The sequence below is a fragment of the Oryctolagus cuniculus genome, chromosome 11, assembly GCF_051225735.1.
Source record: "Oryctolagus cuniculus isolate XC-2025 breed Fujian yellow rabbit chromosome 11, ASM5122573v1, whole genome shotgun sequence".
Classification (NCBI taxonomy): Eukaryota; Metazoa; Chordata; class Mammalia; order Lagomorpha; family Leporidae; genus Oryctolagus; species Oryctolagus cuniculus.
Genome location: NC_142877.1, coordinates 10,068,063 through 10,095,521, shown reverse-complemented (window position 1 = coordinate 10,095,521; position 27,459 = coordinate 10,068,063). Strand labels below are relative to the sequence as shown.

At 49.4% G+C, this 27,459-nt stretch overlaps 2 protein-coding genes and 1 long non-coding RNA gene across 10 annotated transcripts in view; 1 reads left to right on the top strand and 2 right to left on the bottom strand.

Annotated features, from left to right (window-relative positions):
- ADNP (activity dependent neuroprotector homeobox) overlaps positions 1-27,459 on the bottom strand; it is a 59,486-nt gene extending 32,027 nt beyond the window's left edge. The window contains exons 1-8 of one of the 4 annotated variants that reach the window (XM_008250426.5): positions 27,286-27,459; positions 24,314-24,413; positions 16,304-16,337; positions 13,448-13,524; positions 13,334-13,359; positions 11,555-11,650; positions 8,055-8,123; positions 5,715-5,829 (exon numbers count right to left, since the gene is read on the bottom strand). The gene's annotated coding sequence lies outside the window, so the exon portion shown is untranslated. Of the gene's footprint in view, positions 1-1,033; positions 1,613-5,714; positions 5,830-8,054; positions 8,124-11,554; positions 11,651-13,333; positions 13,360-13,447; positions 13,525-16,303; positions 16,338-24,313; positions 24,414-27,285 lie in introns of those variants that run through there. The other 3 variants (XM_051832611.3, XM_051832614.3, XM_051832612.3) reach the window with 3 other exon arrangements.
- On the bottom strand, positions 3,279-27,459 carry DPM1 (dolichyl-phosphate mannosyltransferase subunit 1, catalytic). Of its 5 annotated transcripts, none has more exons than XM_008250430.5 (9): positions 27,286-27,459; positions 24,314-24,413; positions 16,304-16,337; positions 13,448-13,524; positions 13,334-13,359; positions 11,555-11,650; positions 8,055-8,192; positions 5,715-5,829; positions 3,279-3,528 (listed from the first exon to the last, which is right to left on the bottom strand). In XM_008250430.5, the coding sequence occupies exons 1-9, from the start codon at positions 27,444-27,446 to the stop codon at positions 3,460-3,462; spliced, it is 816 nt and encodes a 271-aa protein (XP_008248652.2). In that variant the 5' UTR covers positions 27,447-27,459; the 3' UTR covers positions 3,279-3,459. The 5 variants fall into 5 exon arrangements, 4 of the variants coding, with proteins under 4 accessions (XP_008248652.2, XP_069907790.2, XP_008248651.2 ...); XM_070051689.2 differs by having other exon boundaries at positions 8,055-8,123; XR_016215766.1 differs by lacking the exon at positions 3,279-3,528 and adding an exon at positions 4,110-4,711 and having other exon boundaries at positions 8,055-8,166.
- LOC103345623 (uncharacterized) lies at positions 4,691-5,870 on the top strand. The gene is made up of 2 exons (XR_007914124.3): positions 4,691-4,828; positions 5,682-5,870. It is a non-coding gene; the product is annotated as an uncharacterized LOC103345623 (long non-coding RNA).

Genomic DNA, 27,459 nt, shown 5'->3' with positions numbered 1-27,459 from the left:
ACAATGCAGATTTATAAAGAAACTGTATCCGGCAACCCAAGAGTTTCTGTTTTTTCCATCTCGAAGGCTCAAGACACGGGCACAAGAAGCTTCAGGGATGGGACCGGGTGTGTGGACAGGGACAGCATCAGGGCAGACACAGGAAGCAGTTGGGTGCTTTTCCCTCCTAAGCCTTTGTCTGTGACATGGGGTTCCGACAAGAACTACCCAGAGGAGCCGGTGGCTGCAAGAGCATCAAGACGACAGCGAGTGTGCGGGGAGGTGTGGGTGTGTGGCCAGAGGACATCGGACCGAGGAGCCCGGTCTCGGACAGAAGAGGAAGAGAAGCACTCGCGCCTTTTCCAGCATCCAGGTTGGGGGTGGGGAGGGAAGCAGGCAGGCAGCCCACAGCAAAGAAGAGGTGAATGAGAGGGGCTCAAAGAACTACTCCCCATTCATTGCGTTACAAACGCCTCTCTTGCAGCTTCCCGGAATTCCATCTCCTTCCATCCTCTGCAAAGTTGGGGCTCAGAAGGGCTCGTGAGGCGCCGCGCCGAGCAGGGCGGCGGGCAGGAGGGCAGGGAAGCTGGCGTGGTGGGGAGCAAGGGTGCACAGGGGCGGCGAGACTTCCACTCCGAGCCGGGCGTGCTCCCCGCCCCCCAATCCAGCCCCCTCCCCCAGCGAAGCTTGGGCAGACCTGGCAGAAGGCTCGTTCTGGGCACTGGGGGTGTGCGTGGGGGGCTCTCGCGGGGGGCGGGGGAGAGGGAGCCACTCCAGGGGCCGGAGGAGCCCGGCTCCGGCTGGGGGCGGGGTGGGGGCCGATGCCACGAGCTGCAGCAGCTCGGCCTCGGCGGGCTCCCGGGGCGGAGAGGGGCTCGGGCTGCAGGCGGCGGCGGCGCCGGGACCCCCGGAGCAGGGCCGGGCGGCCGTCAGCGCGGGAGCACGCACGGGGCAGCGCGTGCGGCCGGGCGAGTGGCAACGCCGCCAACAATGCGCCCCGCGCCCGCGGGGCCGGGCCGGGCCGCGGGTCGCGCGCGGCGGCGCCGGGGCTTACCTTGACTCGGCCTCGAGGCGCGCGCGGGGCCGGCGTGCTCGGGGGCCGGGCGGCGGCGGCGGGCGGATGGCGGCGGCACGGCGGGGAGGGCGCGCCCGGGGCCTCGTCGCGCTCGGGCTCCGGCTCGCGCCGCGGCCGCGGCTGCTGCGGGGGGCGCGGCGGGCGCAGCGGAGCGGCGGGCGGCGGCGCGAGCGGCTCGCTCCAGTCCCCGCGCGGGCGGCGGCGGCGGCGGCGGCGTCGAGCGGTGCAGACAAAGGAGGGGCGGAGGGAGGAGACGGAGGGTGTGGGAGAGGCGGCTTCACCGGCGCGGGCAGGCGGGCGGCGGCGGCCGCGCTCCTCTCGCTCCTCGGCAGCGGGGACCGAGAGAGGGAGCTGTGTCTGAGGAGACGCCAAAATCCCCCTTAGCGTTGCCTGCGGGAGGGGGAGGGGGCACAAGATGGCGGCGGCCGGGGGGGCGGGAGTTCAGCTCATGGATCCCGGCGGGCGGCGGAGGGGAGACCGGGCCGGCGGAGGCGGCGGCGGCAACGGGCGGGGGAGGGGGCCGATCCCGCGTCTCCCCTCAGCAGACAATACAAGCGCCTCGGAGCGAGTCCCCGAACCTGCCCTAGCCAAAATGGCGGCCGAGAAAGAGCGGAAGTGACGTAAGTGCCTCATTAGCATAAGAGGACTCATTGTCCAGCTAAGTGGGGGGGGCGGTGGGGAGGCAGGACCCTCTCCCCCCCATGCCCCCCAGGGGCGACCCTCCTGCTCCCACCCGGGCTTGCAACTAACTTTTCCTGAGGAAGGGTGCCCCCAGCACCCCCACCCTCGCCTAAGGTAAATTATATAATCCCCACTGAGGGGAGCTCTCGCGAGAACCAGGATTTGCCATTGACCCACTAGGAGGCGCCGTGGATAATGGCCGCAGTGCGCTCCCGGGGCCGTGTGCTCGGCGGGCGCCTTCCTCTGGCCGCAGCGCCGGCGGCGGAGGCAGAAGCAGCGGGCCGCAGCACGCCCAGCACTCAGTCAGGTGGCCGTGCTGGGGATCCCTGCGCGGGCCCAGATGGGCCTGGACTACATCTGGCGGGAGGGTGCGCGGGGCGCCTGGGCGGCTCCACGTGCCTGCAGCCCCGCGCGCTCCTGGGCTGGGCAGCAGCGGGAAGGCTCCGGACGCCTCCCGCCCTCGTGCTTCACACCCCGGCTCGGCCGTGGACGGGGCACAGCCCCGCGGGGCGCTCCGTGGACGGGGCAGGCTGCTGCTGTCCCGGGACCTCACAGTCTGGGCTCTCGTCCTTGGCCCGAGGAGACCAGACGGGACCCCCAGTGCGCGGGGGCGCGGAGCCTCACGCCCCGTGCTCCGCAGCCCTAGGGGCTGCACAGTGAGGATGGTACTCGGTCAGCTCCCGTCCAGCCCAGTCGCTGCCTGGCCGCCTCCCGTTCCCGAAGGCATCTACGCTAGACTGCGTCTTGAGTTTCGGTTAAACGCACTGAACCTAAGTGCCAATGGTGCTGACCCACGCCTGAGTCCACTATGTGATCTGCTCCAGCTGCAGTGAGAGCGGGTCACACCGTACGGCACATCCCCAGTGAAGCCAACTCCACTGCAAGCGGCGTGAACGGTTACACGGAGCTCCCTGCCCAAGACCTCAGTCAGCAAGTGTAACAATCGGTCTTTGCTCGAACGCCAGCAGGCCACCAACTCCCGAACTGTGATAAAGTACATCTGCAGAAGCCAAGTCAGTATCGCAGTGGACAACGGAGGCAAAGGCGGAGGAGGCAAAGGCAAGCCACCCAACGCCAAGGCCCGGAGACTGCCCGCTGACTCCGGAGGGCAGGCCAGAGTCAGCGCGGACGACACCGGAGTCCCTTGCGTTTCCCTGCTACAGCTCTCCGTACAACGGTAGCACAAGCACAAACGGAGAACATCTGGATTTCATCCTTGGCCACGTTTGTGAAGCAAGAGAGATGCTGGATTCAGATGTCAGTGTTGAGAGTGACTTTGGTGTTTCAGTCACCAGATGCACCACCCAAAGGCATCTAGATAGTCCAGGTTCCTTCCTAAGTGGTTTCCCAGCGGTGCGAGAGCGTCCCTGCTGGCACGCACTCCGCACTCGCACGCCCACAGAGTCTGTGACGAGGGCAGTCACTCGTCTAGGGAGGCGGGAGAGCGCCCCGAGGGTCGCGGGGTTATCTCATTTCTGCTCCATATACTGGACACTGAACACTTAACTTTGGGTTTAGGGTAAAGAAAATATATCCCAGACACTTGAGGATATCACACTTCTATTATTACAACTCAAAACCACGTTTACAAGCACTAATTAATTTTCCAGTTGCTACTGATGAGGAAAAGTCACTACCCCAGGCTCCCTGGTGGGCCAGCTGAACAGCTCTGGGCAAAAGGGAATACAACAGTGGTGGCTCTTACTGGAATGTGTATTACAGGTTCAACGATGAAGACGAAGAGGATTTATGTTCAAAATGGTGCCAAGCATTTGTAAGTCTAGTATTCGTTTCTGGTAGGGTCAGAGAGAAACACAAATGAAAACGGAAGGCCTTCAGGAAAATGTAGTTATTAGGATCCCTGTTCACTAAATATGACAAATAGCTGAGACATTTATTTACAAAGAAAAGTCCACTTGACCTTAAGCATACTGTCATTACTCATTTCATAGACACTACAGGAGCCAAAAGCTATGCTACGATTTCTGTGGTTCAATACCTGCTTTAGAGAAGCTTGGTAAGTGGGATTTTCGCCCTGGCCTTACTGAGCAACTTACCCAGCAGTTTAACTGACAGGAGATATGAGCTACTGGGAAGATTCTGTCATATTAGTAAGGATACAGGAGCTCGGTGGAGGGTCTTGAAATAGCATGAAAACAAATGTTTTCAGTAAAATGTGTAAAAATCGCTGTAACTGCTACGTTTATGCCTGTTACCAGTACTTCCTTATTGATAGAGGTTATGCTCAACAGAGAAGACAGACACTGTGCAGTTAACTGCTGCCCCGCTTCCTTCCAACTCCCAGTCCACACGCTGCACACTTCACTGGCAGACGGCTCCCCATTCAGCAGCTAGAAAGAACCCAACTCAACAGTGTGCTCCAAGTGTCCTCTTTAATCTGCTGTGAGAAGCTGGAGACATTATTTTAAGGAAAGGCTAGATGTCTGTATTTTTTAATTCATACAGAAATCATGAATGTTCTTAACCTATATCTTCTGGTACAATCTAGGTATAAAGAACTACGACTCCAGGTTATATAGGGAATATTTCACTTTCTCATGTAAGAAATTCTGGATTCATATGCTCTAATGAAGTCAATATTTTATGCAAAAAAAATCCATATACATTTATTCATAGGTCTTAATACAGCAAAACATAAATCAAAGTGGAGAACATTGCCCATTCAACCAGTAAATTTGAAATTGTTTAATTTTTAGTATAAAATGGAGCTTTTCCACAAAATGTATCTGCATGGGATTCACCTTCCCTTCTGCTTCATGCTCTAAGAGTACATTTACAGACAGCAGTAATCAGGCTGCTCTCTTGCTTACATTCACATGAACATGGTAAGCACAAAGGAGCAACCGTCTTTTATGTAGTAGCGAAAAGAGTCAATAATCCTTTCAAGAATGAGACTATTTCATTTCCTCCCAACTTGGATTCACCATAAACACGATCCACAAATGATATTGGAACCTAGTTGAGAAAACAGTACAGTCAGTCTTCAAGACACCAGACAGGACGTCCAGAGCTGCAGGCCGCCGTGACTCACACAACAGACCAAGGCTGAGTCCTGCAGTCCTGGGTTCTCAGGTAAGGTCAGGAGTGGAGACCTGGGAGCTCTGCAGCTCCGGTCTTTACACAGGGCCAGCTGTGAGGCAGCAGGTTTCAGGGAACTATCCTATTGCCAAGTAAAGCCACGTGCATGGAGTCTGGTGCAGCCGTCAAGGCCCTGCTCGGGACACCCCGGCCAGGGCCAGTCCCAGCAACGCTTGGGATTGCAGCTTCCTGCTAATGTGCATCCTGGGCAGGAGCAGGAAACGGCTCAGGCGCTCAGGTCTCTGCCACCCCCTGGGAAACCCAGGCTTCGGCTTGGCCAGCCCTCGCTGTTTTGGGCATTTTGGGAAGTGAACCAGAGGATAGGAGATCTTCTGTCTCCATTTCCCTGCCTTTCAAATTAAGTACAAATTTAAAACTGTAAAATGACCCTCCTCTTTTAGCCATTGCTGTGACTTAGCAGTAAGTTAAAAAATCCTGTAACTTCTACAAGAGAACTAGCATTTTAGGGACGCTGTTTTCTTGTTTTAAGTTTTCGTCTTAAATGAAGTCTTTGCAGAAAGCTCACTAGCCAGTCCTGACTACTGTGAATGTCCCAGCACCTTGCGCCAGGCTTCTGGCCACTTTGGTCTATTCACAGGGAACGGCCGCAGTGGCCTCAGTGTGCAGTTCAGGGCCTCAGGCTGATGAGGGAGGGCGGCAGATTCAGCCCGTGACGCTGACCACAAGGTAGCACCGGGGCGCAGGAGGTGCCAGCTACTTTCCATCATTTGAAAGGAAAGTTCCTTCTACTTAAATCTTGGTAGGCTCTATTAACTTCATAGCTATGGAGGTTACTTTTTTTTTTAAATAAGAAATCTAAACCTTACTGTTGCTTTCTCTTATTCAGAATGTGGCATGTTACTTGGTGCCAGCTGCGTACCTCAGCAACGGTGTAATTCAGCTGCCGGGCCCGAACAAGCATCTCCATCTGGAAGACGTAGCCTTTAGAAACACACTTTTCTATCAACTTTTGTAGAACTTCTTTTCGATATAATCTGTAAGAAACCAGAAAATAGTAAACACCTATATAAACACACTCATTTGTGTACACGGGTCCTGCACTTTCAAACAAAGGTTCACTGGTATGTATAAAGCCTCAAACTTTCACTAGCCATTGGAATGCAGAAATGTTCAGACAGTTGACGACTGTGATACATTTGTCTTGAACAAGGCCATGAAATATTTCCTAAATATTTTGGAGTAATTTTGAAAATGAACTCTCAGTATCTTTTAGAGAATCATATTCCTGTTACACAATCATAAATTGTGATAAAATGAATCTGATAAAGGACCTCCCATTAATTTTTTTTATTGCCTTAAACTATGTTTCAAGTTGAAAGAGGAGAAACTGTTCTAACTATTGAACAGCCAAGCTGACAGATGACGGTGGAGCAGCAGTGCGCCACAGACAGGCCGGAGCTCAGGAGCAGGCATTCCCCAATCAACATGTGCGCCCGAGTTCTATTTCCCAACACTTCCTCAGGAAACTCCCTGGAGTAGACGAAGTCTCTCTAGGATGAATCTGTTTAGAGCCTCAGTGGGTAGGAAGGCAGTAATTTATACTATTTTTTATTTAATTTTTAACTAAAACCAGGAGGAGCGGTTTAGTATAGCTTTGTTCTGTTCGAGGGTAAGGCCACTCAGAGCTACAAAGCCCAAGGGTCGTCTCTGAACTCACAGTTTCCCCTAAGCTTCCTCCAAGGCTCCTCTACCTTTTCAAGAGGCTTTTGAGTGGGCATCAGACAACAGCACAGCCCTTAGAAGAACCTGAGCGAGCTTAATGTACACACTCCTTTATCTATACAGATTCTGCAAGGATTCTTTTAAGAAATTTGGAAAAACTATTGAAAGTTGAGAACATAACATTAGCAATATTTACTCAAACAACAAGTATTTAGCCAGCAGTGTATTGGAGTAAACTAAAAACCGAGTAAAGACGTAACACACCAAATGATGTTAAGTGCAGAGGGAGGATTGGGATTTGGGTGGGAAAGACAGTAATGGTACAGTATCTTGGTACTGCCTTCAAAATTGGGATTAGGCTATGAATTCTTTGAAGAGTCATCTTATTGAAGACATTAATTTCTCCTCACTGCCAACTCTCTCTCTTCTGCTCTCCCACAGTATCTTTAAAAGTAAGTAAAATCGTAAGTGTGAAGCAAATGATTCCTTAAATAGAATTAGGACCCAGGTATTCTTTGCTGTTAAATGGCTGTTATGCCAGACTGTATCTCCTCAGTCTTTTTCTTATTTTGTAAAACACAACCAATTCCTAAATCTAAGGATTTAATGACAAGCAACTCTGTCCAGTAACAAGCTAACTTTAAGGCATGTAGTTAATAAGTCATTACTTTTATGGGAAGACAATAAATTATTTTTGAAACTGTGAAATTAATATGATTCATTTTTAATCTGTTTGGCTGCCCTGCCACTTGTGCAGAACCAAACAACTCACAGTGTCCTCCCCCCCCCCCCCCCCGGGGTTCCGATGGCACTGAGGTGCTTCCACTCTCCCTGCTGCGCTGGGTCTCCGTTCCAAACAACCACAACCGCAGCCCAGCGATGCCACGCGGCACTAAGACACCTGGGCAGAGCACACAGGACTCCTCTGCTGCAAATCTGGATCGGAAGGGATGTACTTACAGGACCCCTCCCTGAAAGCCCCCAGAACCTTCAGTCCACAGCATGGTGAGATAAAGTAGCTCAGGGCAACTGTACCACCTTCGCTCCTTGCTCGCTCGCTTGCTCTCTCTCCACACACACACACACACACACACACACACACACACACACACACACCCCATACATTAAAAACACAAACCTTTGGTCCAGATAAACAAGGGGGAAAATAATTAAACATGGAGAACAAGGTAACTGAGTGACCTCTACATAAATACTACAGATTTTATATTCTGTGGACAGTGCGGCCACTATTTACATAAATGGCAGGGAAATGCCAGGATGCCTCATCACTGTCAGCACGTTGAGTAAACCTGAGCCTTAATACTCATGTTAGCAAGCATATTCACCCAAGTTATGCCTTCTGCTTTCTTAAAGAAAAAGCACAGCATTTCTTTTTAAGATATTTATACTCCATTAGTAGCTTCAGTCTTTTTAGCGTTCCAGAACAAAAACAGAGTAGAAAGAAAAAGCATTTCTTTAAAATAGGCATTTTAACACAGACACTCAGGCAAATTATAAATAGAAATTTTCACTGTACCTGAAACTTCCTGTTAGATCAGATGCTCCGGGTCTCAATAAAATCTGGGTAATAAAATTGGCCCCACGGCTGCCAAACAAAACATCCAAATTTTCTTCATAAAATACAATTTCTAAACAAGAAATATTTTCAAGAGTGCTAAAAATGCAAAACTAATTTCAGAAAAGTGTTAGTTCTCTAGAACAAAGAGAAATATTTAGTGGAAGGATATCTGATTCTCAATTTTCAGAAAATAGGGATTGTATTATTTGATGGTGAAATTCACAAGGGACTAGTAATGTAACCATTCTTCTGAACTTGAGGTTAGAAAGGAAAACAGACACTAAAACTCTTATCAACGTCATTATCAGATTACGGATGTCTGGTCAGACAGCAAGAGATCGGGGTTGCTGAGGAGTTTCTTTTTCTTTTTTTTTTGACAGGCAGAGTGGACAGTGAGAGAGAGAGACAGAGAGAAAGGTCTCCCTTTGCCGTTGGTTCACCCTCCAATGGCCACTGTGGCCGGCACACCCCGCTGATCCAAAGGCAGGAGCCAGATGCTTCTCCTGGTCTCCCATGGGGTGCAGGGCCCAAGCACTTGGGCCATCCTCCACTGCACTCCCGGGCCACAGCAGAGAGCTGGCCTGGAAGAGGGGCAACCAGGACAGAATCCGGCGCCCCGACTGGGATTAGAACCCGGTGTGCCGGCGCCGCAAGGTGGAGGATTAGCCTATTGAGCCGTGGCGTCGGCCCAAAAAGAGAGTTTCCATCTAGGTCTATGAACACGACCCCTGTCCCGCCCACAGAAAGAGAAAGGTGGGCCAGTGGGAGAGTGACCAAAAGCTCACTCCGTGACTCAGTCTGCTCAGCTACTTTAACAAAATACCACAGCATGGATGGTTTAAACAAGGAAAACCTATTTCTCACTGCTTTTGGAGGCTGGGAAATCCAGCACCAACGCTGGCAGACCTGGTTCCTGCTAAGGGGCCCTCTTCCTGCCTTACAAGGCCTCACCTGCAAGCTCTCCAGTCTCTACCCAGGAGGACACTAATAATCCCATCCTGGGACCCCCACCCCCAAGACATTACCATGTAAATCTAATTACCTCCCACGGGCTGTAAACCCAACACCAACACTAGGGTGTCAGCAGATGAATCCTGGGGAAAGGAACTCCTAGGTCCCTAACAATGACCGCAGGGCAACTGCTTTAAACTCTCAATCAGTGACAAACTGCAGGAGACTAACAGCTTTCATTAACATCTCAAAAAGATGGCGAGAGCCTGGAGAAAGTGCCTAGTACAGCAGTATAGCAGTTTAGGGGGCTCTGACTCAGAACTTCCTGGGGTAGCCAGGAGACAAAGCCCAGGCCTGCCTGGCAAAGATCTTTACACAAAGACCAAGGCTAGGGAACAGAGCTGGGGTGAGGGCTAACAAAAACACTTGCCCCTTCCCTTCCAGTAGATGTCAAAATATTCCAGAAACATAGTTTATCCTCCCAAATGGATTTAAGCAGAAGATGGTGTGTGCCTATTTGTGCATCTGTTCAAGGTAATGCATTTTTAAAATGGGCTCTGAGACCTGGAGTTTATACTTGAAGGCATGCAAACATTAACAACTAATAACAGAAACAACTAACACAACTGAATCACCCGACTAAAAGGTTGTAAAAGGAAGGGGGCACGTGGTGCAGCAGGTTAGGCTGCTGCTGGTGCAGTCTGTCCCAGCTACTCCACTTCTGACCCAGTTTCCTGTTTGTGTGCCTTGGAAGCTATGGATGAAGGCTTAAGTACTAAGTTCTTGTCACCCACATGGGAGACCCGGATGCAATTCCTGGTTCCTGGCTTCAGCATACCCCAGCCTGGCCATCATGGCCATTTGGGGAGTGAACTAGAGAATGGAAGATTCTCTCACTTTGCCTTTCAAAAATTTTTTTAATCTTTTTCAGATACAGTTGCAACTTGTCTCTGATTGGGACTCCCTATTTTAAGTTAACATATGAATGACCAAATTCAGAGAGGCCTTAGAGATCAGTCACTGGTTTGCACAACAGAATTACCTGGGAGGCCTACAGGAACTGCCAATGCTTTTGATACACCCTGGCAGATCCTCATTTAAATAGTAATGCATATGTCAGAGAAAAGGGTATGGATGTGAACAAGGGCAATGGTACTTAATTTTTTCCTATGATTCCAATGTTCAGCAGAGTTAAAAACCACATCTTAACCAATCTATTCATTTCAGGGAAGATAAAGGCTCTTAAATGTTTTAAATGACTGTCCTAAGGTTCAACAGTTAAGCAATCGATTAATTTAATAGGATCACAGGATTCATGAAGTGGGTGACAAAATATACTGATGGTAGGATTGACCTCACCTTCCCAACACCCCAGGAAGTAGGTGAGGCAGATTAAAAATGGTCAGAAGTTCGTTGTGAGTCTTCTCCTCAAAAAGTGAATTCCCTTTCCCCACCCCTTGATTATGGGATGTTCTGACCAAAAAGCTAGTCCTGAGGGACCCCTAAACCCCAGGAGTCAAGAGGCTTTGGAGCTTCTGTCTCTGCACCCTGGACAGTGTCCTCAGAGGCCCACGGAAGGAGCTGGTTTGGTCTTCTGAAGAGGCCACGTCCAGGAAGAACAGAAATGCACCAGCCAACAGCCAGCCCCCACACCAGAGGCGTGAGCGCAGCACTGTGGACCTGTTGGCAGAGCTGACGCTGAAGGCAGCGTAGGAACCACCAGCCAGCCCATGGCAGAGCTGACGCCAAAGGCAGCAAGAAAGGGTAGTTATCTATGCGATTCCAAAGCTCCACTACTTTGGCTGCCGAAAGAAAGCTGAAATAATGAATTGATCTTATTAAAACAGTAAAAATATAAATGTGGGGAGAAACCCTACTTAATACAAAAATATAAATAATTTACTTAAATCAGAACTGAAGTTCTGAAAAAATAATTAAAAAAAAAAAAAAGACTTATTTATCCATTTGAAAGGCACAGTTAGAGACAGAGAGAGAGGGGGAGAGGCAGAAAGAGAGGGAGAGAGATCTCCCATCCCCTGATTCACTCCCCAAATGGCCACAGTGGCTGTAACTGGGCGGATCCAAAGCCAGGAGCTTCTTCCCAGTCTCCCACGTGGATGACAGGGGCCCAAACACTTGGGACATCTTCCACTACTTTCCCAGGTGCATCAGCAGGGAGCTAGATTGGAAGTGGAGCAGCTGGGACTCACACCAACACCCGTATGGGATGCCAGTGGTGACTTTACCCACTATGGCACAGTGCTGGCCCTCTGCAAAATAAAATCATAAACAAGGTTCAAAGGTTTATGCCAAATATCACCTAATGAAACACAATGAAAGACAACTAATCACAGGAAAAACTGATGGTGGGAAGTGAGCTGGGGCTCCTGATTGGCAGCTGCATCTGATTCGCAGATGTCGGAGCAACAGGGGATTTAATCCCCATGCTCATTATGAATGCATTCCTAGTATCTGAGCAAATGGAGAGATCACAGCAATATACACACCTGATCATTTTTCTTTTCAGATCCCAGCCATAGACACCTCCATTTCCTTTGTAGCGAGTTCCAGAGACAATATCAAAATTCCCTTCCTTTTGTTTCCTGTAGGAAAAACTGAATTAGCTGTCCATTTTAAAAAGCTAGTGAGCACTGAACAGAAATTTTCATAAGCTAAACCAGCAGAAATTTTAAGAGAAGCAGAGAAAAAGCTAAATGCTAAGAAAACAGAACTACTGAAAAGTCTTCCAAAGTGGGATTTTCAAGCCTGAATTGTTTTTTATTCTTTTCAAAACATCCCCACAGGTCAACAGAGGTCTATTCCTTTCCCTTTAACAGCTGCAAAAAGGGCTTGTACACCTCTGTGCTGTTTCCACGGTAGGGCCCAACCTAGTCTCCACCAACAGAACCACAACGAATACTGCTACAAAAAGTCGTAGACTTATATTTATCACTCTCAACGTGGAAGATACTGGATTTGCCAGTCAACAAGCACTTTGCATTCTAATAGGTACTCTCCAAAAAGGTTAGAGCAATATACATTTTCTTTGGCAATACTTGAGTATTATTTTATTGTTTTTAGTTTTTATTTAAGATTTATTTATTTATTTGAAAGTCAGAATGACACAGAGAGAGGAGATGGGGGGGGGGGGTCTTCCATCTGATGGTCCACTCCCCAGTTGGCCAGTTGGCTGGAACTGCACCAATCCAAAGCCAGGAGCCTCTTCCAGGTCTCCCACGTGGGTACAGGGACCCAAGGACTTGGGCCATCGTCCACTGCTTTCCCAGGCCATAGCAGATAGATGGATCGGAAGTGCAGCAGCTGGGTCTTGAACCGGTGCCCATATGGGATGCCAGCACTGCAGGCCAGGGCATTAACCCGCTGAGCCACAGCGCCGACCCCAATTTTATTTATTTAAGGGTGTGTTCATGTTTAGCATTCCATTGATGGTACTACTAAAAGGGGCTGTTTGTGTTTTTTTTTTGAAAGATTGATTTACAGAGATCTTCCATCTGCTGGTTCATTCCCCAAATAGTCACAATGGCCAATCCAAAGCCCGAGCCAGGAGCTGCATCAGGACCTCTCTTGTGGGTGCAGGGGCTCCAGTACTTGAGCTATCCTCCACTGTTTTCCCAAGACACATTCGCAGGGAGCTGGATCAGAATTGGAGTAGCTAGGGCTCACACCGGTACCCACATGGGATGCCAGCATTGTAGGTGGTGGCTTAATCTGCTACACAACAGTGGCCCCAGAGGTTCCTAATTTTGGTAAATGAATGGGTCATAAAACAATCAGTGGGGCCGGCGCTGTGGCACAGCGGGTAAAGTCGCCACCTGCAGTGCCAGCATCCCATATGGGTGCCTGCTCAAGTCCCAGCTGCTCCACTTCCGAACCAGCTCTCTGCTGTGACCTGGAAAAGTAGTGGAAGTTGGCCCAAGTGCTTGGGCCCCTGCATCCGTGTGGGAGACCTGGGAGAAGCTCCTGGCTCCTGGTTTCAGCTCAGTTCTGGCCGTTGTGGCCATCTGGAGAGTGAACCAGCAAATGGAAGACCTCTCTCTTTCTGCCTCTCCTGTCTCTGAGTAACTCTTTCAAATAAATAAAAATAAATCTTTTATATATATACATATCATTACAGTGTCAGATCTACATTTTAATTAGGTTCAAATATATGTATTTTTGATATAAAACTTAAAATAGCATGTGCAATTTTAATCTAACAAGCCAAAATCAACATAAGATCAACAGTTTCAATCATAATTCTCTCCAATGTTAGAAATAGTACCTACCTAATGAATTCAGGAATAAATTTTGGCTGAAATTTAGAAAGAATAAATAGTAAGTAAGTCAGTAAAATAGGCTAAGACTGTCACAAATAGCCATTAAAGAAATCTGTCACTCACGTGGTGTGACAGATCAGCATCCATTATAATGATGTAGTTCCCTGTAGCATGTTTCATTCCATGAATGTATGCAGTTCCTAAAAATCAAAGTATTTATATCCATAAAAGAGAATCACCAGAAATGCTTTAGAACACATCAAAACAGGGAAGGAACTGCTTCAAACCTGAAAAGCAAACATTAGTCCTCTAAACTGGGAACTTTTAGTAGCAGGATGCGGTAAATGTGTATAATGAACATGGTCAAGAAAGCAGCTCGAAACCCACTTCCCATCCAGAAGCCAACTTAAGAGAAAAGGGTTGGGGGCAGCAATGTGGCACAGAGGGTCAAGCCGCCACCTGTGATGCGGGCATCCCATATGCGCGCCAGTTCCAGACCCCGCTGCTCTACTTCCAGTGCAGTTCCCCACTAACACACCTGGGAAAGCAGTGGAAGATGGTCAAAGTGTCTGGGCTCTGACACCCAGTGTGGGAAACCTGGGTGGAGTTGCAGGCTTCTGGTTTTGGGCTGGCCCAGCCTCCGCTGTTAACAGCCATTTGGAGAAGAACCAGCAGATGGTCTCCTCTTTCTGTTTTACCTTCTCTATAACTCTGCCTTTCAAGTGAGTAAACAAATCTTTTAAGCTTGTATTTTAAAAGATCTTACCTATATTTCAGTTTAGCATAGAGATGATACAAAAATCTTACATTCTATAAAATGATTGCACACTGATGGTTTAAAACACCTGTTTTTGTTGGTGGTTTTCCCGTGCCCGCCCACAACACAGCAGAGGCCAGTGCTCTTCTGAGAGACCCCTATATTCTACTGTCAGCTTCCCACTTGTTCTCTCCACTGGTAGATTCAAACTCCAAACACAACATCCCAAAATCACCCCCCCAAACCCCTACTCTGCAACAGGCCACTTAAGAAATGGCACCAATCACCCGATCCCTCTCCCCATATGTCTAGGGATGGTCTTCTGTTTTCTGGCCTTTACCAATGATTTCTAAACTATAATTAAGTCCTATTAAGCTTAGATTCAAACCAGTCAATCCCTTCTCTCATCTACACTTTTATCTGAGACACTACTTTCTTTTTTTTTTTTTTTAATTTGACAGAGTTAGCAGTGTGTGTGTGTGTGTGTGTGAGAGAGAGAGAGAGAGAGAAAGGTCTTCCTTCTGTTGGTTCACCCCCTAAATGGCCACTACGGCCGGAGCTACGCCAATCCAAAGCCAGGAGTCAGGTGCCTCTTCGTGGTCTCCCCTGGGGGTGCAGGGCCCAAGCACTTGGGCCATCTTCTACTGCCCTCCAAGGCCACAGCAGAGAGCTGGACTGGAAGAAGAGCAACCGGGACTAGAACTGGCGCCCATATGGGATGCCGGCACCGCAGGCAGAGGATTAACCAAGTGAGCCACGGCACTGGCCCCGAGACACTACTTTCTGATTCCTGGCTTACCACCCAACAAGCGTCTCTGCTTCTGTTCTTCCCAAGACTCCAAATCCATGTTTACAAAAACAGTCCACAGAGTATCTTTATTCAGTAAGCATGGTACACTAGGTCCTTGCTCCAGCATTTGAGGTCAAAGATGTAGCCAGCAATTACTCAGTTATCTTCATGCCTAAAAGTCCCTCACTCAAGGACTTGACAGGAGCAAGACCTGGGCTTCCGCATTTCCAAGCCTCAAACCATCACAAGTCCTTTTACTGGCAATGCTGAACGCTCTGAACACTCTGAACCAACTATCCATGGTTTCTGTGTGTCACTGAGCACAAAGTCTTGCCAACTTTCACGGCAATTTTCAGGTACTTTCAATGCCAAAGAACTTCCTGGATTCAGATACCCCGAATATTTGATGACCTCCAGGAGAGTAGGTTTCAATTCTGCAGAGCTTTCTCTATATTCCCAAATCTTACAATAGAAGCACACCAACCCAGAGGTCAGAGCTGTGGCGCAGCGGGTTAACGCCCTGGCCTGCAGTGCCAGCATCCCATATGGGTGCCGGTTCAAGTCCTGGCTGCTCCACTTCCGATCCAGCTCTCTGCTGTGGCCTGGGAAAGCAGAATACGGCCCAATGCCTTGGGCCCCTGCACCCGCGTGGGAGATCTGGAAGAAACTCCTGGCTCCTGATCGGCACGGCTCTGGCTGTAGCGGTCAATTTGGGAGTGAACCATCAGATGGAAGCTCTAGCATGCGTGTGTGCACTCATACTCTCTCTCTCCTCTCTGTGTAATTCTTTCAAACAAATAAATCTTTTTTGGGAAAAAAAAAACTTTCTGCACCTGTAAGTTAAAAGATATTGCAAGGTTTGCAGCTAAGGCAATGCACTGCCCTCACACCCACCCTCTGGCCCTACCCTACGCGGTGCTGTACACAAGGTATTACATGTCCCGGGCCTCCACAGCTCTGGGAGGTACAGGCGGAGAGGGAGAGGGAAACACCTAGTGGCCTCCCTTCTTTGTCTCTTCCTCCAGCTCCTGCCAACTACAGCCCATCTACAATCGAGAGCTCCCTATGGTGGCCTGGGTTCCCAGGCCCTAAAAACACCACGTCCTCCCCCTGCAGCCCCGCGCCTAGGAGTGCTGGTGACCTCCGACACTCAGCAGCTCAGCTCCACTGCTCCCTCTGGCTTCTCAGCAACTCCTTCCGCTGGTCGGGGTCCCTGCATTGCATCCCCTGCACCGACTGACGCCGGGGAGGTCTTGCTTCCCTCAGTGGGCCCTGACTGACACAGGCAACCCAAGCTAAACCACTGAAACGTCACTACGATCATTACGAACCCTCACAGGAGGTTACTGCATTTTGGCCCTGTTCCCAAACGGGAGAATTCACACTGGATAATCTTAACAGGTATGAGGGAGGGGTTGGGAGCTCTCCTTACCTAGCCCCAACTTCTTCTCTCGAGGTCTCAGAAGCTGCAGGAATAAGAAATGGTAAAGTTTTAACACCAATAAAGAAAAACCCAACTATTTTTAATTGTATTTCATTCACGTAAGCGCATACTTCTTTTAACAAATTTACCTACATACACCAGGCCTCAAGGCACTGTGTGTGTCACATGTTTTGCCCAGGTTAAAAAAAAAAAAAAAAAAAAAGGCATCTGGTACCAAACCATTAGTTTTTTTTTTTTGGACAGGCAGAGTGGACAGTGAGAGAGAGGGAGACAGAGAAAGGTCTTCCTTTTCCGTTGGTTCACCCCCAATGGCCGCTGCGGCTGGTGCACTGAGCTGAGCTGAAGCCAGGAGCCAGGTGCCTCTCCTGGTCTCCCATGCGGGTGCAGGGCCCAAGGACTTGGGCTGTCCTCCACTGCCTTCCTGGCCACAGCAGAGAGCTGGACTGAAAGAGGAGCAACCGGGACAGAATCCAGCGCCCAGACTGGGACCAGAACCTGGTGTGCCGGCGCCGCAGGCAGAAGATTAGCCTAGTGAGCCACAGCACCGGCCTAAACCATTAGTTTTAAGAAAAAGTGACATTGTATAACTCTAACCCTACAGGCAAAATTTTAAACATATTTTTTGGGGCCATGCACCGTTTTTTTTTTTTAAAGATTTATTTATTTATTTGAAAGGCGGAGTGGCAGAGGCAGAGAGACAAAAAGATCGTCCATCCGCTAGTTCACTCTCTAAATGGCTGCAATGGCCAGAGCTGGGCCAATCCGAAGCCAGGAGCTTCTTCCAGGTCTCCCACATAGGTGCAGGGGTTCAAGCACTTAGGCCATCTTCTACTGCTTTCCCAGGCCATAGCAGAGAGCTATGAACTGGAGCAGTCAGGTCTCGAACCAGTGCTCATATGGGATTCTGGCACTGCAGGCCACAGCGCCAAAAACACCATTTGCCATTTTAAACAATATGCCTTCACATCTATCAGCTGATTCGTGATTTTTAAACAATATTTACAATTCTTCCTAAAGAAATTGAGTCTTTTAACCCATTATTCTTCACTTTCTCAGACTGATACCATGTTTGTTTTCTCAATTCCCTTTGTAATTTTAAATGCTGATATCACTCTTCCTCCATCAACTTTCAGACTTTTAAAAATAATATTTATTTATTGACTCGAACAGCAGAGTTATAGAGAGAGATCTTCTGTCCACTGGGTCACTCCCCAAATAGCCACAACAGCCAGGCTGAAGCCAGGAGCTTCATCCAGGTCTCCCACATGGGTATAGGGGTTCAAGCACCTGGGCTACCCTCTGCTTCTTTCCCAGGCACATGATCAGGGAGCTGGATCAGGATTTGGACAATCAGCACCAGTATGGGATGCTGGTGTTGTGGGTGGTGGCTAACTGACAGCGGCAGCCCCTTGATTTTACACTTGAACAAATTCATGCGATCTGATGACATTACAAGGTTAGCAAAAAGGTTTCTAACCTTTTTGCTTCAAACTTGGATCCCTACTGCAATGTTCAGCTTTTTTCCTTTAGGCTGAAAACATCCCAAAAGTTTGCCAAATGTCTGACTCCAGCTTGGCAGACTCACCAGGACCATGTCTTGCCCACTTCCGCATTTCCCGGTGGGCGTCAGGCTGCCTCAGATCGCAGTTCCTCAACAAAGCACCTCCGGTTTAATGCAAGCTGGATTAAATTTAAAAAATTCTGAACTTCAGGCAGCCTGCTGCAGGTCTTGGGAAGGAACAGTAACAGATAAACACATTCCTTTCTGATAAGAACTGACAGAGAGCAAGACATTCAGTCACAGGTCCGTAAAGACAGAAAGACAACAAGCTACGTCAGGGACAGGCATCTGGCCTAGTGGTTGACATGGCCTGGACACCCATATTCCACACTGGAGTGTGAGCATTTGACTCCTGGCTCTGCTCCTGGAACCTAGGGAGGCAACAGGTGATGGCTCAAGTGGCTGGATCTCTGATACCCACGTGGGAAAACTAATTTGGGTTCCTGGCTCCCAGCTTCAGCCTGGTCCAGCACCAGCACCAGCACCAGCACCAGCTGGCTGTCATAGGCGTTTTGGGGAATGTCCCAGCAGATGAGGAAACCTTTGTCTCTCAATACTGATAAAATACTAACTCCATCTGATATCTGCCCTGAAAAATAAAATCTTTAATGTTCATCTGATATCTACTTTAACTGTTTCAGCTAGAAAAAAATTTTAAAAGATTACTTTATTACTCATATTTTTCAGAATGTTCAACAGTTACATAAAGTATTAAACAATGTTGCATATAACACTATAGAACAGTTACAAGAAATAGAGTGATCTGGTGAAAAGATCTCCAAGATAGAATTAAAATGACACAGGAAAACTGCCAGTTAAAGGCAAAAACGTGAGTGGCATTGTAGCACAGCAGGTTAAGCCGCTGCCCGTGACGCTGGCATCCCACGAGTGCTGGTTTGAGTCCCGGCTCCTCCACAGTTGAGCCAGCTCCCTACTAAGGTGCCTGAGAAAGCAGAGGAATGCAATCCATGTGGCAGGCCCAGGCGTCAGCCTGGCTAGTCTCTGACATTGCAGCCACTGCAGAGTGAACCAGCGGGTGGAAGATTTCTCTCTGGAACTCCACCTTTCAAATAAATAAATAGGTCTTTTTTCTTTTTTTAAAGATTTACTTATTTATCTGAAAGAGTTACAGAGGGAGAGAGAGGCAGAGAGAGGTCTTCCATACGCTGGTTCACACCCCAGTTGGCTGCAACGGCCGGAGCTGCACCGATCCAAAGCCAGGAGCCAGGAGCTTCTTCCGGGTCTCCCATGCAGGTGCAGGACCCAAGGCCTTGGGCCGTCTTTTACTGCTTTCCCAGGCTGTAGCAGAGAGCTGGATCAGAAGTGGAGCAGCAGGGACTCAAACAGGTGCCCATATGGGATGCCGGCACTGCATGTGGCAGCTTTACCTGCTACGCCACAGTGCTGGCCCTGTAAGTAAGTCTTACACAACGTAGTGTACAAAAGGTACACATATATGCAGAAAAATGCTCGCTGAACTGTCGGGCCAGGCCGCCCCTGGGGAAGGAACTGGGGTACAGATGATGAAATTTACATTGTAGTAATTTCCAGTTGATTCTACTTCGTGTGCGTAACTTTTACTGTCCCACACTCCCCAAGCCTCTCCTCCTGGCCTGGATCTGCTGTCCCCTTCCTGGGGAGGCAGATGGCACGGCAGGTGCAGCCGCACTGCCTCACTGGAATCCGGCTTCACTGCTCCTCTGCGGTGTGAACGAGGGCAGGCAAGGGGGCAAAGCAGACCCTCCCCGCGTAGGGCGGACATGAGGAACAGGCAGGGGATTCAGGCGCAGTGCTAGCAGGAGCTCTGAGCACACCCTCCTTCAAGCATTCTGGCACAGCTGCGTATGAAATACTTCATCAAACACTACAGTCGGACAAGACTCCCGCAAAAACTTTTATCACTGAAAGTATTCAAAAAAGATGAGCAGAAAATATTTCAAGTTATGTGACTATACTTAAAAACATACTACACGTGCCAAGGTTTTAATCTGCTTTATGTTCACTGTAACAAAGGTATAAATATTTTTGAAAGTTATATTGCCAGGTGATCCTTCAGAAAAACAATTAGCAATTTATATTAAGATCAACAGGATCCGAGTTTTGCCATACTTCCAAAAACACAAAGTTAGAAGGAAGGAACAAAATTAAAGTAGGGGCCAGCCCAAAGGTTAAAGACATTGATCAGGATGCCCACGCCCCAGAGCAGAGCACCGGGTTGATACTTGGGGCTCCAGCTCCTGATTCCACCCTCCTGCTAATCCAGACCCTGGGAGGCAACAGCGATGGTGCAAGCTGGGTTCCTGCCACCCACACGAAGGCCTGTACTAAGTTCCTGGCTGCCTTCTTTGGTCGCAACCCAGCCCAGGCTACGGCAGGCATCTGGGGAGTGAACAAGCAAATAGGGGCTCTCTGTCTTATCCCTCAAAAAATTAAAAAGTCAAAACAAGTTGAAAGGCTAATTATACTCTCCTCCTATTCTGAAATGCTTCTCTCATCAGTGAGGCTCAGTTTACTTTTTTCATGTTTACATGCCATCTGCAGTTCTTATTTCACTAATTAACTGTTTGGCTGGGGTACCGATACTGTTAAAGACAGTATATTCTAATATTTTGGGATAGTTAGGTTTAATTTAAAAAAGATTTATGTATTATGAAAGTCAGGGTCAGAAAGAGAGAGAGAGGGAGAAAGGGAGAGAGGGAGAAAGGGAGAAAGGGAGAGAGGAGGGGGAGGAAGAGAGAGAAAGAGAGAGAAAGAGAGAGAAAGAGAGAGGAAGAGAGAGGAAGAGAGAGGAAGAGAGAGGAAGAGAGAGGAAGAGAGAGGAAGAGAGAGGAAGAGAGAGAGAGAGAGAGAGAGAGAGAAACAGATCTTTCAGCCACTGGTTCATTCCCCAGATGGCTGCAACACCCAGTGCTGGGCCAGGCCAAAGCCAGGAGCTTCACCTGGGTTTCCCACGTGAGTGCAGGGGCCCAAACACTTGGGCCATCTTCCACTGCTTTTCCCAGGTCATCAGGAAGGAGCTAGATTGAAGTGGAGCAGCAGGACATGAACAGGCGCCCATGTGGAATGCTGGCGTCACAGGCGCAGCCTTATTCACTACAACACAATGCTGGCTCTGGGCTTAATATTTTAAGGAATCAAATTTCTCAAATTTATAGTCATGTCTGATGTTTTAAATATATGAACATGTATTACATCTTATTATCAGAACTTTTTTTTTTTTTTGACAGGCAGTGTTAGTGAGAGAGAGAGACAGAGAGAAAGGTCTTCCTTCCGTTGGTTCACCTCCCAAACGGCTGCTGCAGCTGGCACGCTGCACCAATCCGAAGCCAGGAGCCAGGTGCTTCCTCCTGGTCTCCCATGGGGTGCAGGGCCCAAGGACTTGGGCCATCCTCCACTGCACTCCCTGGCCACAGCAGAGAGCTGGCCTGGAAGAGGAGCAACTGGGACAGAATCCAGCGCCCCAACCGGGACTAGAACCCGGTGTGCCGGCGCCGCAGGTGGAGGATTAGCCAAGTGAGCCGCGGTGCCAGCCCAGAACAGGTTTTTAAAACACTAAGTCACAAAATAATATCAAACTAGTAGTACTGAGGATCTACTACAGATACACTAATGCTACCTTGTACACCTGGAATCCTCAGAGTACAGATCTCAAGTGCCCTCACCTGCTTCAGACGCGCGATGTCACACAGAAGGCCAAGTAACACAGTGATGAATGAGGTCATTAACCTGCTGTGATAACCACTTCACACTGCACACTGTAAACACACACGCTTTTGTTTACTGATTATACCTCAGCGAATCTGGAGGAAATGAGTTGGAAGATGAAACAAACTACATGAAGCAAAGGTAACAGGAGTCGCCCACGTGGCAAGGCGGAAGTGCCCCAGGGCGTCCTGCCTGCTCGGTGCCCACTCAGGGGTTCAGCAGGCGGCCCCACGGGTGTGAGCTCACTGCTGCTCCTTCCCAGCCAGCCAGGGACACCTGCAAAGAGACTGAGCCTGCTGGCCGCTTCCTCACCTACAGCGTTTCCGAAAGCACGTGGTCCTTGTTCTTTTTGCCAGTTTGAAAGGCAGCTGACAAGTTTCTGTGCTGACTATTCTCTCAGAGAGAATCTTACTGGCCACCGCAAAAAAATTAAGAATGACTGTTTTCTCATTATTTGAATTCTACTGGCTTGACAGGGAAAATGGAACTCTTTGAGGACAACCGTGTTTTAGAATATGGAAGACCGACAGCGAGAGTCCCTAAAAGTAGTGACCAATCACACCCCACGGCTGAGATGCTGACAGACGTGCTCAAATACTGCCACAGTCTATGTAAACACAACATTCGAGTACTTTATACACAGAAATGCCAATCAGGGCCTGTGGCCCAGGGATTCTCGAAGAAAAACTGGGGAACTTTTGACCAAAATATGAACTTAGTATCACTGGAAATCTCTGCTAAATGACTGAAAATGGTCAACTTTGTACCTCTTTCTGTATTCCTGTATACTGGGAGGTTTTCAGAGGGAACCTGAGATGTGACCGCCTGTGATCTACTCGTTTGTGAGACAATCTGAAACAAACCTACAGCACTGGACAGATTCAGCACATACACATTTCCCTTAAAGTCAGCCCACCAACCAAGACCTACAGCTGACACTTTTTTTTTTTTTTTCAAAGATTTATCCATTCACATGAAAGTCAGAGCCACACAGAGAGAGGAGAGGCAGAGAGAGAGAGAGAGAGAAAGAGGTCCTCCATCTGCTGGCTCACTCCCCAGCTGGCAGCAACGGCCAGAGCTGTGCTGATCTGAAGTCGGGAGCCCTCTCTGGGTCTCCCAGGTGGGCGCAGGGCCCAAGGGCTTGGGCCATCCTCCATTGCCCCCTCCAGGCCACAGCAGAGAGCCAGACTGGAAGTGGCCCAGCAGGGACCAGAACCCACACCCATATGTGATGCCGGCATTGCAGGCGGCAGCCTCACCTACCACGCCACAGCGCTGGCCCTGACACTCAGTTGGATAAACTATTGCTTCTATATTAGGTTCAAGAGTATCTGGAACTGGTGACCGTTTATGATTGATTACCATTTCCTGAAATCCAACCATCACTAAAGGTGTTTCAAGATACTTCTCTGTTTACACCAATGGCTCTCTACTGGGAGAAATGAAATGCTGCCCCCAAACACATCTTTGGTTGCCAGCTGGGAAGGGATGGTGTTGCTGGCACCTGGTGGGTGGAATCCAGGTACTGCTAAGTATCCTACAATGCACAGGGCAGCATCCCACAGCAAAGAATTACCTGATCCCAAACGTCAAAAGTGTCAAGTCAGAGAAACTCTGATCCACGATAAATTACCAATATAAATTACCGAAAAAAGACCCAATGCCTACCATGTGTTCTCTAAATCTGCACTTTTAACCGCATGCTTTTGGCCCAAGAATTATCCAAAAAGGATATCAGGAGTATACCGAAACATATATAAATCCAGAACAATGACCAAAAATAAAATTTATGAAGCCACTACAAAATAAACTCTAGGGGCTGGCGCTGTGACACAGGTTAATCCTCTGCCTGCAGTGCCAGCATCCTATATGAGCGCCAGCTCTAGTCCCGGCTGCTCTTCTTCCAATTCAGCTCCCTGCTGTGGCCTGGGAAAGCAGTGGACGGCGGCCCAAGTGCTGGGCCCTGCACTGCAGGGGAGACCTGGAGGAGGCTCCCGGCTTCAGATCAGCCCAGCTGCAGCTGCTGCATCCATCTGGGGAGCCAACTAGCAGATAGAAGACATTTCTCTCTGCCTCTCCCTCTCAAATAAATAAAATTTATTTATTTATTGATAAATAAAATAAAATTGTAACTCCACCTCTCAAATAAATAAAATCTTTTAAAAAACAAAACAAAATGGGGCCGACGCCGTGACGCAGGTTAATTCTCCGCCTGCAGCGCTGGCATCCCATATGGGCCCCGGGTGCCAGTCCCGGTTGCTCCTCTTCCAGGCCAGCTCTCTGCTGTGGCCCGGGAGTGCAGTGGAGGATGGCCCAAGTGCTTGAGCCCTGCAGCCATGGGAGACCGGAAGGAAGTACCTGGCTCCTGGCTTCGGATCGGCGTAGCTCCGGCTGTAGCAGCCATTTGGTGAGTGAACCAATGGAAGGAAGACCTTTCTGTCTCTGCCTCTCACTGTCTGTAACTCTACCTCTCAAATAAATAAATAAATAAAATCATAAAAAAAGAAAAAAGATAAACTTCATCCAAATACTCCTCCTTCTGCTGTAAAGTTACCACTGACTCAACACTCCAGAGTCTATTTCAAGCACCGTAAGTACGTACTGGACTCCAAGCGTAAGCTGCTCTTTAAATTTCCAGTTTCCAGGCACACAGGTTCAATTTAAGCACTGTTCACAGCTCATCTCCTCACAACACAAACACAACTCACACGACAGGAAAACATCTCACTCACAATTCTGTCTGACCCGTAGATCCTCTCCAGCTGTTCAGCCACGTCTCTTGTTCCATCTGGGCTCCCATCATCTATGATTATAATTTCATAGTTGATTCCACTGCAAAAAAAAATGTGTGTTCATACTCAGAGGTAACGTTGGCACGTTTACAGACAATCTTTAAAATCACGAACTCTTCACCAGCACCAGAAGATCTACTGCCAGGAGTCACATGGAAAACAGCAAAATTTTGTGCTTTACCTCCAAAACCTAATACATTGCTAACAAAAAAAAAAAAAAAAAACTACCGTAAAGTCCTAAGATATTAGAGCCCTCACACAGAAAACATACCTTTTAGATTAAAAAAAGGAAGAGAATTTGTGTGTGGGCGTACACTCCCAAATTTCACTCAAATCTTCACGTGCCTCCTTTGGAAATCTAATTCTTAACCTTGACTCTATGCTAGTTATGTAAAACATCTCAGAGCCCGCATGGGCACCGCGGATTAAGCCGCCACCTGCAATACGGGCATCCCTGATCGGTTTTTGAGTCAGATTTGAATCCCGGTTGCTCTTTCTTTCTTTCTTTTTGACAGGCAGAGTTAGACAGTGAGAGGGACAAAGACAAAGGTCTTCCTTCCGTTGGTTCACTCACCACAGGGCCACTACAGCAGGACTATGCCAATCCAAAACCAGGAGCCAGGGCCTCTTCCTGGTCTCCCATGCAGGTGCAGGGGCCCAAGCACTTGAGCCATCCTACACTGCCTTCCCGGGCCACAGCAGACAGCTGGACTGGAAGAGGAGCAACCGGGACTAGAACCAGGTGCCCATATGGGATGCCGGTGCCACAGGCAGAGGATTAACCTAGTGAGCCAGGGTGCCGGCCCCCAGTAGCTGCTCTACTTTCAATCCAGCTCCCAGCTAATGTGCCTGTGAACGCAGCAGAAGATGGTGAAGTGCTGGGGGCCATCACACACGTGGGAGATCCGGATGGAGCGCCTGGCTTCCGCCTGGCCATGTGAGGAGTGAACCAGTGGATGGACAATCTGGCCCCCAAGTCTATCTTTCAAATAAATAAACCTCTTTCAAAAACTTCAAAAAGTACTTTAAACAGTAACTCAAGTCAAACTCCACAGCTGATTATCACTCTTTTTCAATTTAATCCCGAGATTAATAATCAGTAATAAATCTAAGAAAACCCAGTTTAGGCCGGTGCCGCGGCTCACTAGGCTAATCCTCCACCTAGCAGCGCCAGCACACTGGGTTCTAGTCCTGGTTGGGGCGCCGGATTCTGTCCTGGTTGCCCCTCTTCCAGGCCAGCTCTCTGCTGTGGCCCGGGAGTGCAGTGGAGGATGGCCCAAGTGCTTGGGCCCTGCACCCCATGGGAGACCAGGAGAAGCACCTGGCTCCTGCCTTCGGATCAGCACAGTGCGCCGGCCGCAGTGGCCATTGGAGGGTGAACCAACGGAAAAAGGAAGACCTTTCTCTCAGTCTCTCTCTCTCACTATCCACTCTGCCTGTCCAAAAAAAAAAAAAAAAAAAAAAAACCAGTTTAGAACGGCAATAACCTTCTAAACCACTACTTCAAATCGTACCCATTTTCCCACACCGTAAAATTAAGACCAGAATTATGAAAGACATCCTTGCTTGGGAATTAACATGTTACTTTGCATTACGAAAACAAGCCAGTGCAACACGTGGGCACACATACTACACGGATAAACGTGATCTCCACCCTGTCTCCCCAGCTGTCCCAAAGGCAGACCTAACCCCACGGCCCAACGCTGTTTCCTCTAGAACTGCTCCAGGAGACGCACACACGGCACCCACAGAGGCTCTCAAGTCAGTCTCCGCGACCCGTCCGTTCTCCCAGAGTGAAAAACAGTGACTTCAGCCTCCCACTGCGCTCAGTTTGGTCACGCTAAGGGTTCCCGCAGAGCCGCGTCTCCCACCCCACTTCGAAGAAAGCAGCCGGTGACCGCTGAAGCCCCAGCTGTCTGCTTCCCTTACTGAACCTGATTCTGACTTTCAAAAAAATCCACCCGGAAACCATGAGCAGAAAAACCTCACAGAAAACAAACAAACAAACAAACAAATAAATAAAAACACACAAAATCAGAATACAAACCCGAACCAAGACTGGCTACGCGATGGTTAATTTCTCTAATTTGGAAAGAGCTTGCAGAATTCAAAATAAAAAGATCAACAACTAAAGAGGAAAAAGGACAGCTTTAAAAAAAGAAACAGGCCACGGAAATGAAGCTGTATCTAAGGATCCGGTTAGACGCAAGGTAACAGCCATACGGAAAATTGCCCAACATTCAAAACGATTCGCTATGTTTGTGTGTTCAGAGGAAAAACCACCTTTAAAGGTATCCACAGCATGAATCGTTTCTGTCGCCGCAGAGCGAGTTACTTCGTAACAAGATCTTAGATCTTGAAAAAAAAAAAAAAATTGCGTAACACTTCCCAATTCCAACTCCGAGGCCCTGCAGCTCCCGACAACCACGACCAGCGTCCGGCAGGGCGCCGGGAGGACCCTCTGCGGCCCCCTCCTCTCCAGAAAGGCGCCCGTGCCCAGCGGGGCTCGGACCCGTCGCCGCCCGAACCTCACGCTTACATAAGCGGCGCGGGGCGCCCGGCTCCAGCCGCAGGTGCGGCCCGCCCAGGGAGGATCTCAGCCTCGCCCCCAGACCCTTCTAAGAAGAAAAACAAAAACAAAAACAAAAAACCGGGAGGCGGAGGGAACGGGGGGGGGGGAGCTTATCACAAAGACAAGCGGGTGTCTCCCCCAAACCCAACGGCAGGCCTGCGAGCCCGAGCAGCCCCCGCCGCGGCTCTCCTCGCACGGCTCCCGTCACCTTGGCCTCGTCCCCAAGACCTCCTGCGGGAACCCCAAGGCCGGGCAGGGCCGCCCCGCGCGGCCAAGGCCGACACCCGGCCGGGGGAAGCCAGCTCATCTCATCCCGCAGGAGGCCGGCAGGGCGCACTACCTCTCGGAGAAGCTTTTCACCAGCAGCCACACAACGAGCGGCAGGTTCTCACGCTCGTTGTAGGTCGGCAAGAGCACGGAATACTTGTCCTGTCGCCGCCCGCGTCCCGCCGGCTCGCGCCGAGATCCGGGGAGCGCCCGACTCCCTTCCGTGGAGGCCATGGCGGAACTGCGC